We start from the raw sequence: 15,729 nt of genomic DNA, 5'->3' as shown, positions 1-15,729 counted from the left end.
CCCAGCTTGCTGCTGGGGGGTAAACGGTAATGACTGGGGAAGGCACTGGCAAACCACCCCGTATTGAGTCTGCCATGAAAACGCTGGACGGCGTAACCCCAAGGGTCAGACATGACTCGGTGCTTGCACAGAGGATACCTTTACCTTTTATACATTTCGAAACAAAAATTTAAATTTGAGCTATATTAGGGAACAAGTGGGAGGACTGTGGGATCTAAGGGTGCATGGCTTTGTCATATGGACTGTTATGCTTGTAGCTTGTTCTGAAACCTAGTAAACATCTAATGGGTAAGTGTCCATTTAGAAACATAAAAATTAGAAAGCGATACCACATTTTTTCAGATGGGTAAACTTCACATTGCATTAAAAAAAATAAAGTTTTTTCCCCTTACTTGTCTTTTGGATCTTCAAAACCCTGAAAGGAAAATTAGAAAAAAATACTAATTAGCCTTGAGCACAATGCAGAATTTTGTAACATTACACTTAATACAGCATTATGTCCTAATCTAGTAATTTCTAGAGCCTTTCAAAAGAATGTAATGTTCAGCATTGACTGATCAATGTGCAAACCTGTTTCTTATGGTACATCTATGATTATGGGTGTAAAGAAAGTTCAACATAAAGAGAATTAAGCCGCTCTCTTGAGTTTCCTTGTCATATATAATTAATCATACAGGATCTGTCTTTGTCTGATCTTCATTCATCGGGACACCATTGGTTACATTTAGCTATCTGACGTTTGTGAGAAAATTGTGATTGTGGTTACATGAACTGAGATGATTGTACTGCAAAAATCTGTAATTTGTTACCCATTCAGTTTTGTGTAGTGCATTCCCATTGGTGAATACTGAAGCAGAAATGCGTACATTCATATGATCATATGGTACATGGCTCTATGTCAGAACATGCAAAGTCGTGGAACTCTTTGCGGTGTACAGCCTAAAACCTACTAGAGCTAGGAAAGAGGGTAATGATCAGATAGGAAAGACTAACACAAGAGGCCCAAGAACATATTCAGTAATACTATGGAAGTATATGATCTTTTCTCAGTGTGAGAAAAGTCTCAGAGGGACGTCGTTCTGCTGTAGTCAATGGAAGTGTTTACTGTGAAAAGCAGGATCTCTGGAACATAAATGATACCAAAGACAGACAAATTGCCTCCCTTTGAATATTGTTCAGTGAATTACTACAGTGCCTTAAAATCTTTTCTCAAGAGGGAATTTGCTCTGGAAACGTCAAGGGTTTAACATGTGTGGAAAAAGCAATTCAGTCATCAAATTATTATGGAAAAGAACAAAATATATATAAAACATTTACACAAATGTCAAATGATACTGAATTGTTTCAGATCTGAAGACAAATACAAAAACTGGACTTCTAACTCAGGTTTAAGACCCATTACAAGCCACATTCAAATCTATTGAAACAAAAGACTTCTGTGCTAACAAACCATAATAAAATTCTGTCCCATCAGTTTGATCTGAAGTTTGTTTGTTTTTAAATTTACAATTTACATGGGGAACCAGAATGTGACACATTTATTTTCCTTTCAGTTCTTTTTACATGTATGGTAAAGGATGTGTGTTACTTTTATAGATTTCATTCAAAATAGAATCAGTGATGTAAAAATAGTGAATCAGGAATGACAAAGGAGACCTGTTGTTTTAGGTGACTTAAATATGAATAGCTAGCAGCCTAAAGCAACAAATCAGAAAGGAGGTATGTTAATGTGGATCTAAATTTAACATGGCTTGTTAGTCATTCCAGAGAATGGCACACATGCTTTTGATTATATATGAAATAAGGATTGATACATTATTGTGAAATCCTTGTACTTTTAGTCTAAGCACTTAAGCATCTACAGTTTGTTCTTCAGTTTGGTATTCTCCTAAAAGTGATTTAGAACTGGGTATCTAGCCTTTGACCCACTCACCAAATCTGGCCCACACAGTGGAATACTCTGGCCCTTAGAACTGAAATAGATGCTATGGAATGAAAAACACAATCTTAAAAGCTAAAATAAAAACTGGAGCCCATGCAATAGCTATCTTCTGAATGTGACTCACCATTGCATCATGTCAGACTACAAGCTGTGAGCTGACTAAGACATTTCAAAGAAAGATCCGCCCCCAGTTCTGTAAAAGAACATTTGTATACCGTACAGTACTGCTAGCCAGTTCTTCTAATGGAGAAAGCCACTGGCTGTCGTTCAATGCAGCTGAGCACACCTCTGACCAGGCACTTCTACAGAGCTTAGACATGTAATGGAATACTACTTTTGCAGCCATTTGGATCACTGGCAAAAATACATAGCTTTTAAAGTGCATTAAATTGGGCTTCATCCAATGCTCTCTTTGCTTCACCTTGAAATGTCTCTGCTGAGGAAAAAAAAAGCAGGCCATGCATCATGGAGAGTTACAGCAAGGTGAGGAGAAACTGCTCTCCCTCATTCTTGCGTTGTTGTCCCAGAGGACAACTGCCCCCAATCAGCAACAGCAGTTGTGTGTGTGTATGGGGGGGAGGTGTAGGAAAAGGAAGCTCCACAAACTCACTCTGTTTATGGAGGTGCTGGATCCAACCCATCATCTCACTTTTTAAAATTAATCACTGTATTGTTCTGCTGAAAATACATGAACTCAACAAAATAGTGAGCTAATCTACAAACAGCTCAGACATCTGAATTCTATAGTCAAGTCCTTCCTTACCTGAATGTTATTGATCATGTTCCTTACAACGACCTCGCCCACTTCCCTCCCTTAGAGGCAAGATTTTCCCTCCATATTTCTCTCCCTTTCTCACTGAACAGAATTATTTATTGATTTTCTTCCTTTCTGAAGAACAATGGCTGTCCCATCCTGTCACAGTATGAAATTTTGCTGCTGGCTCAGCCCAGAAACCTGAGGGAAGGGTCAAGATCCTCCTTAAACTACTGAAATGGAACTCAGGACTTTTTAAAGTTCAAAAATAACAAAAGAAATTATTCAGAGTAGAGGGGAAAGATCATGTGAAATCATGGGTAAAATTTCAGAGGTAAATCAATATTGGCACAGACTACAGTTCATTTGTTTCAAGCAACTGAGTGTTTCTTAAGCTTGTCACATCACAATGACTTATATTCTTTGAGGTGAGAAGCTTTTGTTCTAGTGTTTCCTAAACATTCTAGGATACTTTCTTAAGACCATTTGATTCTTTTGGTTTCCAAAAGAAAGGGATATTCTGTCTAATATTCAAACTGCTTCACTAAATACACTAGTATACTTCTTGAGTTTTTTAAACTCACTCTTCAGGATTTAAAAGGCAGCGTCTAACCTCTCCACATTTAATTGGGTAATGATTAGGTGATATATCTCCCCTTTCTGTCCTGAACAGGAGTCTTCTCTGATCTAACCACTCCTCCTGCCAACCTTCCAGTAATCCAACTATAGTAAAGTGCTCTCAGTCAGGGCTAAACAGAAATCCTGTCAGTACTAAATCCTTCTCAATCAGGGCTAGACTTAGACCCTATCAGTATGATTCTTCTCATTCAGGGCTGAATTCAGACTGACTTTCTTCTCAGCATTCAGCTCTCAATTCTTTCTCTGCTCAACTAATGCTGACCAATCAGATCTCTTGGAGCAGTCTGTCACTCAAGGCTCTCTGGCTCTGTGAGGGATAAACCCTTCACAGTCAATTACCTGTGTACACCATACTTTTGCAATTTAGAAATATAGTTTGTCTCCTCTCTCAAGTAGTTGGCACTTTGCATGTCATCCTGATTGACTACAACTCTTCATTACAAAGCAAGAACAACACTTTGAGCTCAAGCAATCCACATTCTGTGTCAAGAATAGTTCTACAGCCTGCATGGATTAGACAAGATTAGTGAATTTGTATAAATGATGTTGTTTTGCATAACTTATTCTGAATTTATTAGTCACAGGGAGACCATGTGCTGTGCAGGGAATCCAAGTCCTGACCTCTGTCACTGGAAATCATTTCTCTAGTCCAGAGATTTCTATTAGTGTTCCCCACATACTTTCAAGAATATCTTTGCAGCCATACTGTACTATTGCAGAAAAGAACTACAGTCTACACAGAAGCCCATCTATACTTTCCTCCAGTTTTAGGAACATTACATATTTATTTATTTATTTATTTATCATACTTTTATACCGCCCTCCCCGGAGGCTCATATAAAGTAGCTTTTTCTATCTTACTTCTCTGATCCCTCTATGCTGCTGTGGATGAAGAAGTGCAAGGCTAGTGCTGAGCTAAGGCAATCCCTGCTTATAGTTGGTCAGGGAGGGATTCTCAGAAGCTGTCATCAAAGAAAACCCAGGCTGCTTTGCAGATATTTGGGGTTACAACAGAATTGCAAATATTTGTGCACTTCCCCATGCATTCAGACTTTGCAAGACTCAGGAGATAATCAGAACCAGCAAAAGATAGCATTAGGACTGCACAATGATACCTTGGGGTTCTTGGAAAGCAATTAAACAAGCCATTTAGAGTTCCTAAAACAAAGGGATGAGGCAGGGCTGGTTTTAGCATACTCTGAGGAACAGCAGATGCTGGGACCCATAGGTACTGACCACACACTTCTCCTGCTTTCCACCCACTTGTTTGCAAGCACTTAGCCATCCATGCTTAGTTGCAAACAGTTGGCCAGTCGAACACATTGCCTAGCATTGCCAGGTGATGGACTCATGGGTGATGCAGGTATCTGATGCAGGTATTTAGAGGGTTCTTGGGGAGGGTGAAGGAAGGATATACAGGCATGTGGGTCAGCAGGTGGGAAGGGAGAAATGGGGGGGTAGGCAAAGGAGATGAGTGGGGCCCAGATACTCTCTGCCCAGGTCCCCCCAAAATCTAGGCTGAGTCTAGTATTAGATACATAATAGGCAAGTGTTTCTAAGTAATTTGGTAGCTGCTGTTGCTCATTGCTAAAAGATCTTCACTGTAAAAATAACTTTGTGATTACATTAAGAAACATAACTGCATCTCATAATAAGTAGCCAAAATAAAGAGGGGTGGGAACTAGACTCCTCTGTATATCTCACAGACAAATGCCAAAAATATGATTCTTTGTGACTTTGTAAATATTAGTTTGTCCTTAGTCTACTATGTTTAGTTTGGACTGGGAACAAGTACTATAAAAGAACAGACTCTGAATGCAGCTGGGAGAATAGACTTCCCTAAAGTTGTTGGAAGTCTTCAGTTACTCTCACATTCCACACACCATCCCAGTGTCAATCTCACCAAGATAATTTCCAACAAGGAAACTCTTAAACTGTCCTCCTGGAAGCAGAGCTACAGCCAAACCAACAGCATTGAGGAAACTGGCCAGTGACCACTACTGCTACCGGGAAGGAGACTCTTGCAATGGTTAAGTATCCTATCATTGTTTAAGCATTTCTTCTCAGGAAAGCCAAAGAGGTGCCTCTGAAATGTTGCCGAAAATAAACATCAAAGTATGTTTGTGACTCCCTCAGCTGAAACATTTTGATGCACCTTGGCAAAAAGGGAGAGAGCTCCAGAAATACCAGCACGGTTTCTCAGAAAGTAATCATACAACCTTAAGTCATCTCTACATTCTGCTTACAATGGAATTCTAGAATTACTTGGAGTTCCTCAAATAACTAAGGATATTATGTTAGTGTTTGGTGATTCACCCTGTGAATGCTCTAAAATGTCTTCCTAACAGCGCTGAGATTGTGAGTCATCGCTTCCTAGATTAACCTGCTCTTTAAAAATCAACCCATCTGTGGTAAGCCACAATTAGGACTTGTTAGAATGTTCAAGATCCAGGTCACCACAATTCCTGTGGCTTCACCACACATTCACAATGTCACACAAACAAACCAAACAATTGAACTAATTGGCCCACAGGGATAACACTGCAGACCAGCACATAGGCAATTCTATAGGAAGAAATTGAGCATTCGTTACTCAGAGTCACTCCTGCTATTATTAATCAGAGAGAATTGAGAGCATACTGGGCAGAAGGCAGCAGGCCTGTTGGAAACACAGGCCATAAAAACAAGTAAAGGTAAAGGTATCCCCTGTGCAAGCACCGAGTCATGTCTGACCCTTGGGGTGACGCCCTCCAGCGTTTTCATGGCAGACTCAATACGGGGTGGTTTGCCAGTGCCTTCCCCAGTCATTACCGTTTACCCCCCAGCAAGCTGGGTAAAAACAAGTACTTTTTTTTAAATGTTGAAGCTGCAATAGCAAACAAGGAGGCTGAGGAGACAGAGATGTATGTTTCTTTAACCATACTATCATTGCAGCCTATGTCTCTGTTTCGCTTTTATGTTTCTAGCCCTCATGGCAGTGGGGAAAAAACCCATAGAAATTAATGTGTTGTTTCTTCTAGGTTCACAGAAATGCTAAGATCTGTCTAAGGCTTCTGGAAACTCCTTGACTTCATATTCTACCAACTTCTCTGCAAAACAATTTGTGCATACAAAACATGGAACACAAAGCCTTTTTGTGATTTCAGGGTTTCCAAAACAATGTGATGCGAGCTGTCTATACTTGCACTGAGCGCTGGTAGCTAGGGATAAAAGCCAGGCCCAGGATTGGAGCGAGCCAGACATGAGATGCAGAGGCAGGGCAAACTAAATACATGGAACAAGCCTGGCTGTTCCTGGTGATGGTACACACCAGTACTGACTAGTACTGCACCACCGGGGGGGATTTTCCAAGTCAGGCACAGTTCAGCTGATTGAGTAGCAAGGGTTGAGCAGTTTAGAAGAGTGTCATTGATGGCATTGGCGGCTACCACGGACTGACGAAGCACAAGGGAGGCATTTTTGTCAAAGAAGTCATGAGCTCGCTCCGCAGATTTGGTAGACCATCTCTAAGAGATAATCTGTTTGGCTGTGGCATGAGTGGGCAGAGGTTCAGGGCAGTTTAGGCTTCTTAAGATTAAGGTTAGTGGGAGATGGTCGCTCTCCATGCGTACGCCAGCCGGAAAATTGATGATGTTTCCTTTCAGGGTAGAGGGGATGATAATATAATCGATGACATTTGCCCCACGTCTTGACCTGAACGTGAACTTGCCGAACATGTCTCCTATGCTATGTCCATTTAATAGAATTTTGTTTGCAGGGAGACAAAGACCAATCAAATGGTGTGCTGCTTTATTTAGCTCTTTGTCTTTGGAAGCTCAGGAGAAAGAGAGAGTATCTGAGCAGACTTCATCTGGGTTTAAACCAATGAATTTACATAGGTCCATGTCGTTTGCACCCAGTCTTCCTGCTGTCATAAGCTTAAATCAAATACCATTCCAAGGAATGGCAGCATTTTCCATGACCACCATTCAGTCCTGGATCAATTAGTGGAACAAGATTGACTAAAATATCCTCTCAATAAGCCGTTCCTAAACTTACTGTCCTGGAATATATCTGGCTGGAAATGAAACATATCGGATCCTGATTTTAGATCCTTCCTTTCAAGCTTCGAGCTGATTATGCTCCAAGAAACTTGGACGTGTGAGGACATTTCTCTTCCTGGATATTTGGCTTGGCCTTCTCCTGCTCACAGATCAAACAAAATTGTTGCCCCAAAGCGGGTATCTACACCTTCATCTCAAACTCTATTTGCCTATCTCCTATAAGTTTGGATTTTCCAAGTCCTGATCGTCGCCAGTCTGCCCTATTTAGCAAAGGAAAGGACTGAAGGAGGTAAGTCAGGGCAGGCATGCACAGAGCTGATGGAGTGGAAATGCAGAGGTCCAAGCTTCCAAGGGCTGGGCAGGCCCACAGGCTTGAGTGCACCTTGAGTCAAGGTGGTAAACATGGACAAAACTGCACAAACTTGGAAGTACCACAAGTCAGCACATCTGAACTGGGTGGAAAGGAGGAGCCTGCCTACTGCCAACCTGTGAACTGGGTGGATGGGGAGCTCCCAGCTCTCTTCCTTCCTCCTTTATGGAGTGGGGACAGACCAGGTGATGGCAGGCCAGGCAACAGGATGAGTTGTCACAGGCAGGCAAGGAGTTGCAACCACTCCAAAAGCCGGTGAAAGTGGAGTCTGGAAACACCTAGTAGAGCTCACAGTGGGAGAAGCGAGACAGGGGGGCTTAGCAGTGGTTGAAGTAGCTGGCCATTGCTTGCTCTCCCTCCCTACTAAGAAGGTGGTGCTGGGCAATAGGGGAAGCTGCCACACCCCAGGGAGGCAAGGAGTCATTGCTGCCCTGTAAACTGAGTAGGTGTGGAGCCCAGCAGAGGCACTGGCTTAAGCTGGGCCTGGGCAGGGAAAGTGCTGGAGGAGAACATGGAAGCAGCAGGCAGTTGCCTGATATCCCTCCCTCCAGGGCTGCCAGGCTGAGAGGGGCAAATGGCAGGAGTGTTCAGGGTGGGCACATGGTGTCAGGATATCATGTATGAATATGGGCAGTTTTTTCTTACTTAACAAAGAAAGCACTGGGAAGAAGGACATGAAGCCACATCTAAAAAGGGCGAATCAGAAGTGAAGTCAGGAAGAAAAGTGCCGGGGGTTTGTACCCCATTTTTTATTAGTCAAAGAAGTCTCAAAGCGGCTTGCAATCGCCTTCCCTTCCTCTCCCCACAATAGACACCCTGTGAGGTGGGTGGGGCAGAGAGTGCCCCAAGAGAGAACTGTGACTGGCCCAATGGTCGCGACCCCTATGAGACACTTGTTCGACTCCCCAAAGGGGTTGTGACCCACAGGTTGAGAACCACTGCCTTAAATGTAAGGAAAGTACAGAGGCAGCAACACAGAAACTCATTATTCTTTCTGGGGTTAATTGGTGCCTCCCAATCTCTAATGGTACTATCAATAGTAGTAGTAAGTAGGCCTTGTTACTCGAGAGAGTGGTTTTGGGGTAGCATCCAGTGCATTCCAAAACAGCTCACACTTACTAACCGAGATGTTTTGCTCACATGTTTTGCAGACTGTGCATGGTCAATATTTCAGACTCTTTACGAGCAGGACAAGGCATCTTTAACTGCCCGGAAGACGCTTGTGCTATCGATTGCAGTCTTTCCATCCTGTGAATTCCTAGGTGTGCTTTGCACAGAAAGCATTCCCTTCAGGTTGTTTTTTAGGTGATCCAAACATGAGAAGCGCTTTCTGAACCAGAATCTGTTGGGAGTTATTTTGTGGCAACTATGCCACCCCAGAGGATGGTTGATTTCGATCTGTCTGCTCATTTTTTCTTTCCTGCCTATTATAATGTCTTGGGCATTCATCCTGAAAAAGTGCACCTACATTAGTGTAATAATTATGGATACTACTTGGGGCCTATCTTAGGACACTGTACGTATTTGTAACAGGATAACTAAGCAAAATAAAATAGAAGATATAAACCCTTAGTAGTAACAGGTACAAGAAAGAGGCATAAGCAGGGCACAGCAGTCTATAGTCATAGATCTTTTACAAGTTTAAAAACTGAAAATGGTTTAATTCCACATTATGAGCTACCTTATCTATTAATCTTATATAGGCAACAATAACTGGAAATACATGGTCCTCCCAAGCTAAATATGAAAAAGTCAAACCTAAGCATAGGTACTTATAATGTGCATACTAATTCCATACAATACTAATTCCAGTATCCTCTCTGGTCACCATCCAGTTCAGTCAGCGTCTTCAGTGCCTCAATCAGGTCAAGCTGACTGTGAGTCTAAGGAAGACTCAGAAGCAGATGAGGAATGCCTCAACTTGTTGACTGAGGAAATACCTGGGTTGTCCGCAGATGACCCCCCTCCCCAAGGTTTGCAACCAGAATCATCCACAAGAAGGGACACTTCCCAAGATTTATACCTAGGACTGTCAACAGGCATGAACCTTCCTAAAGAATTACAACCTACCTCTGAGGAGGAGGGATTCTTTCTACCTACACTGCTAAAGTGTCAGCAGTGTCAAAGGGAAAAGAAGAAGAGCTGGTCTTTTATACCTCCCCTTTTCACTACCTGAAGGAGTCTCAAAGCGGTTTACAATCTCTTTTCCCACAGCAAACACCCTATGACATAGGTGGGGGCTGAGAGAGCTCTGAGAAAACTGTGACTGCCCCAACAACACCCAGCTAGCTGTATTGAGTGGGGGAATCAAATTCTCCAGATTAGAGTCTGCAGCTCTTTAAGCACTATACCATGCTAACAAAGACAGAAGAGAATGAGGCAGTAAGTGTTCACACCTGGAGGAACTGCTGGCTCTTTTTGAAGGTCAAGAAACACCTGGAGGAGGAAGGGGCTGCTGCAGTCCCATAAATACTGAGCAGTTACAGTTAGATCCTCACTGGCAACAACTTTTGGTTCCAGTTCCCTGTTTTTTTGGGTGTCTCCCTTGATCAGCCTTGCTTCCTGACTCCTTGTGTTTCTGCCTTCATTTCAGACCTGACTCTTTGACTTGCTCCATATCCTGGCCTCCTTGTTCTGTACATCGGGGGTCGTCAACCCCCGGTCAGCAGCCCGGTACCAGGCCGCCAGTGGCCGCACTGGCCTCCCCCCCCCCCCTGCAGCGAGAAGCTCGCCGGGCCGCAAGCAAAGTGGCCGCTAAAGCAGCCGTTTCACTTGCAGCCCGGCTAGCTTCTTGCTGCGAGGGGGGGAGAAGCAGGCTCAGCCCCTGCTGGCACAAATGTGCATGCGTGGCAACTCTGCACATGTGCGTTAGCGCCCCCTGCTGGTGTAAACGCTCATGTGCGACAACTGTGCACGTGCGTTTGCACACAGCTGCCGCACGTGCATGGCGCCCAGGCCACTGGCTCTCTCCCCCTCCAGAGGCGGTCCTCAACCGCAAAAGGTTGGGGACCCCTGCTGTAAATGATTATATCTCTTGAAGTCTCCTTGTATTTAGACTCCTTGGGCCAGACCTGACTACTCCTCTTGGAACTCACTCTACATTGATTTTGGACATTTATGCCTTGAACTCTTGCTCGGGGAATGGATTAAAGTTGGGGCTTCCCACCATACCCAGATGCCGAGGGTCTTTCCATGATTTACTGACACTGGGCCTTTTGCCATGGCCATGAAACATGAATGAGTTTTGCAGGTTTTTGCAGAGGTTCAAAAACTTCAACTATGTGACTGGTCAAAACAGTAGGGCAAAATAAATGTGTTCATAGCAAGAATAATGATGCACCTTTTGTAGCATCTTCAACCCAAAACATGTTTGTGGCTTGGATGGTAAGCCTTGTCTCTGCTTATGCTGGCCTTTTCCTGTTGTACTGTGCCCTTCCTCTTTGGCGTCCATTCGTCCAGCACTAGGAGTTTGTGTTCATGCAAGACAAGTGTCTTTCAGTGTCCTTAAAATAACTTCGTGCTGAAGGAAAGAGCTGGATAGTGGAGACCATGGGCCATTCCGCACAATGACCAATGTGGTTAAATGTTTGCAGTATGCAGAAACACTACATTTAATAGTGGAATGTCATCATTCTGCACACCTTCAATTCTAGTGGAATTTTGAAGTCCCAGTAGCGGTCTATTCATTCTCCACAGGTTTCCGGTCTCACCAGAATCACAACAAAGGAGGAGATATTTTTCCACACTTCTTCCCACCCCTGGCCATCAATCAAACAGAACAGCCAAATGAACTCTTGTGTTTGTGCTCCTGAAAAGCCCCTTTCTCTTTAAAAACTACTTTTTAAAAACCCGAAAACACCAGTAGCAATGAATATTTGTTCATTCAGTGTCTCAAAAAGACAATTTTTGTTGGCGTAGGAGCTGGTGCTTAATCGTTTACACGCTCTTCAAGTAAAAAAAAAATCTCCCCATGGGTGCAAGTTTTGGCCAAAATTACGGGCAGTGTCCAACAGGGGGCTGTATTGTGCTCGGAAACTTTAAAGACAATTGCAGAAGAGAGCTTTGTTTTACTGTTAAGCACTTCTGTGGAGGGACTTCAGCCAAAGAAGCCTCGCTTATTCATTGCTTTTGCCGGTTTAAGGGGGAAAAAATGGCGATTGCGTCTCCGGAAGCTCGGGGGCGAGAGCTAAGGACATTGTTTCTTCCGCTATTTTGAGAATGCACATGTCTTTCGCTGATGTGTTGCAGCTTGTGTTCAGAAGTGTAGTGGTTTTTCAGGGGGAACCCACTTTTCTGGATTTCCCCCTAAGCGCTATAAAATTCTGATGGTTGCTGGAGTTTCACAGGAGTTTTGCGGTTTGTTTACAACGTCATGCGGAACGTTAAATTAATAGCGTTTACAAAAGGTAAGTCTTCGGCTACATTTAAGTTGTGCAGAATGGACCCATGTATAGAATCATAGAATCACAGAATAATAGAGTTGGAAGGGATCTCGTCGTTCATCTAGTCCAACATCCTGCACTATGCAAAACACTCACATCCCAATCGCTCATCTAATGTAACCTGCCACCCCTTTGCCTTCATAGAATCAGCCTCTCCGTCAGATGGCTCTCTAGCCTCTGTTTTAAAATTTCCAAAAAGGGAGGTGAGCTTTCAAGAGGCAGTGCACCCTTGGCTCTGGCGAAGGGAGCTTTGACTCTGGAAAGTTCAAACCCTCAAAAATCTTGGTGCTTGCTGTTACTGGACTGGAATTTAGCCATTCTACACCAAACTAACATAGATCTGAAACTATTCATCATTTATGAAGACAGGTGTAAATCGAAGCAAGGCTCAGGATCCAAGCCAAATCTACAGCATATACCTTATCCAATTGGCCAAATTACCATCTCAGTATTTATATTGAAGTGCTGTACCATAGTAGAGCATATATCCATTGTTAAGTATAGGCAACTTGATCAAACATAAATCTCAGTTACTGTTGGGGAAGCTGGATGATGAGTCTGTGATTCCATTCCTGTAAAATGTTTTCCATTCCTGTAAAATGCTTTCCCTTACAAACTAACACGCCATCCTCATGAGTTCCATGGATTTCTTCGATCTGAGACTGCAAGAAGTGAAGTAAGTGTGTGTGTGTATATATATCTCAGTGTGATTGTTCGATAAATAATAATGTTTTCCCTCTGAACACCCAGCTAGACATAGCAAACTCTAATTAACAACATGATGCGTAATACCTCTTGGCACAACTATCCTTTGTCTGTGAATCGGATGATGCAAGCATCCTTCTAACGCCAATTCAAAGCAACATCTAATTATAATTACATGCTAGCTTGATTAGAAACTCTTAATCACGTCATGCCTTGCAAGTCTGCATGACCAAAAGCGACTAATAAAAGCTGCAGCTGGACTGACATTATGCTAGGCCTGCTAGACAGAAGCACATCTGAAAAGCATGAACACAAAAACAGGGGAAGGGGGAAAAAATATCAGCAACATCCAATTCAAAGCCTCACCACTGAAGAGATTCAAGCTGATTAAACTGCATCACCATGAGCACAGAATTATGGATAGCAATCATGTTTGAGATCAACACAATTACTTTCAACAGAAATCTTTGTTTTTCCCATTTTGTTTTAAGCAACTTAATTATTACAGGTATAATTGTTGTCCAAATCCTAAACCCTGAACAACAACACTGCTAATACTTAATGTAACTAGCTGGTATCCTACACTTTTCTTGTGGAGAAAAGAAGTGCCAAAAGATATCTAACTCCAAGGAACTGGAGGCACATCAGCTGCACGGGTGTCTGCAGGAACCCTACCTGCAGTTAGCAGAGTGGCATACTAACCCCCCCACCCCATCCCTTGCCAGCCAGGTATGGAAGCATTTAACCAAGCCATGATGATGTTGACACATCTCCCTGCTGTCACCCAGACTTGATTCATCCTCAGAACAAGAGGAGGAAAGCAACAAAGACTATACAGCACCCAGCACTGCCTGCCTTGTAGGCTCCCTGCAGCTAACCACACCTCTGGGTGCCCTGCAGACAGAGAAGTGACTCTCTTCTTGCAAACGTATCTTCCTGACAAAAGGACGCAATAAGAAAAAAAGCAGGGCCATTCCAACTTATGGCACGGTATTAGCAGGGACTTGCTGCAAGGGATAATTTCTCACCCTGATGCAGCAATTATGTTGGCTAAACATTTGCCCAACATGCTGTGTTGACTTCTAAAGTCTTAACTATCTTGGGCTATTTGAGAGACTGCCTGCAGCCATAATCTGAGATTCTCTAGGACGCCCTTCTTCACATGCGGACCCAACATGAGGTGAGACGGTTTTCTGGTCATTGTTCCTTTATGTTGATCTAGTTTGTTATTATCATTTCATCATCTGAAAGCCAGCATGGTGCAGTGGGTAAAGAACAGCGGACTCTATTCTGGAGCACATGTTTGATTCCCCACTTCTCCACATGCAGCCAGCTGGGTGACTCTGGGCTAGTCATAGTTCTCTTAGAGCTGTTCTCACAGAGCAGTTCTCTTCACCCCCTCTCAGCTCCACCTACCTCATAGGGTAGTGGGGCTGTGAGTCACTTTGGGTCTCCCTCAGGTAGTGAAAAGCAGGGTATAACCCCCCCCCCCAACTCTCCCTTTTTACCTAACCTGCAAAGGACTAATATTAGATCCACAAGAATTCTGCACTCTGTGATTAACTGAACTGTAAATGTATCTCTTCTTCAGTAACTTTATGTTTTCACCAGTCCTTCAGACATGAGCAAAAATGCACAGCATTCTCTCATATCTACAGCAAATATTAGGAACATTTTAATCCATTTTCCACGTTCTGTTTGGCATATACTGCCATAGATAATTTTCTAAGTCCTCTCTCTTAACCCAAGTTCCATAAAACATTAATTTGGTTTGATACAAATATAATCCCATTGCTTTTCTGGGCTGCTCCCCCAAAAGCCTTTTCTCCCATTCATGCTATAAGCAAGCTCCCTGGGCTCTAAAATTAATAATACTTTGTATATTTTAGACAGCAAACCTGTTCCTTTGCTATCCCTTAATAACAGATTTTCAAAATCTGTCTGCTTCCTTGGATGAAAATGCATATATTCTTGTACCACAAAGCCCTTCAGTGGCAAAGACTGAAAGAATGCTGCTTCTTTGGTTTTAGCTGGGGACATTTTAATGATTATTTAATGCTACCTTGAAGCAAAATGAAAGGCAGGGTATAAATGTTTAAATAAATACATATATATGCATAATTCTTCCCTTGAACTCTTTAGTTAACTTCAGCTGTCCTGAATGAAGTTTCCATTATACCAGTTAATTTCCCCTTTACCCCAAAACTAAAGTTACTCAACTTCCTGACTTCACAGAATTTCTCACTATAAAGAATTACGGTCAACAGTGAAATGACCTGTGGCTAATTTTACTTCATATTTCCCCCATTTAGCTGTGTTTGCCTATTATTTAGCTATTATTTCCCTTCACCCAATTCTTTTTTTTTTTGCCTGAAGTAATTCTCCATCATTATGAGCAATTTTTATTATTTTATATACACTTATATTGTTGCAATTGCTGCTTTCGTTGTAAATTGCCCTGACTATTTTTAAAGCAGGTCAGGGTATACATTTGACAATTAAATATGTGCAAATGTCACATAGGATGAATCACCCAAGTATGTGTTTCAAAGCTGACAGATGTCCCCCAAATTTTCACTAGAGCCAGAAAGGTGCATTAAGTACTCAGGATTTAAAAAAGAAAACATTCTTTTACAACAGTGGCAAGTGTCTAGATTTATACAACAGTCAATTAGCCATCCAAAGAAGAATTCACACAACAGCAGACTTGTTGGAAAGGGGGTTTGTTCTTGGTTTTGCTGAATATCTGATGATGGCCTGTCCTCAGCACCCTTGCAAAAGCATCCATCTGCCAGATTTTTCAGAATGGCTGGGTTCTCCTCTTCACCACAGTG

The 15,729-nt window shown here is 42.6% G+C and overlaps 1 protein-coding gene across 3 annotated transcripts in view; it reads right to left on the bottom strand.

Annotated features, from left to right (window-relative positions):
• Positions 1–15,729, bottom strand: part of ADCY5 (adenylate cyclase 5) — a 285,163-nt gene that overhangs the window by 56,337 nt on the left and 213,097 nt on the right. For all 3 annotated transcript variants that reach the window (XM_077320443.1, XM_077320440.1, XM_077320441.1), the window contains exon 9: positions 393–415. In XM_077320443.1, the coding sequence (XP_077176558.1) occupies positions 393–415 (23 nt within the window). The remainder of the gene's footprint in view (positions 1–392; positions 416–15,729) is intronic.

The sequence above is a fragment of the Paroedura picta genome, chromosome 2 (genome assembly GCF_049243985.1).
Source record: "Paroedura picta isolate Pp20150507F chromosome 2, Ppicta_v3.0, whole genome shotgun sequence".
In the NCBI taxonomy this organism is placed as follows: Eukaryota; Metazoa; Chordata; class Lepidosauria; order Squamata; family Gekkonidae; genus Paroedura; species Paroedura picta.
This window is presented reverse-complemented; position numbering and strand designations above follow the sequence as displayed.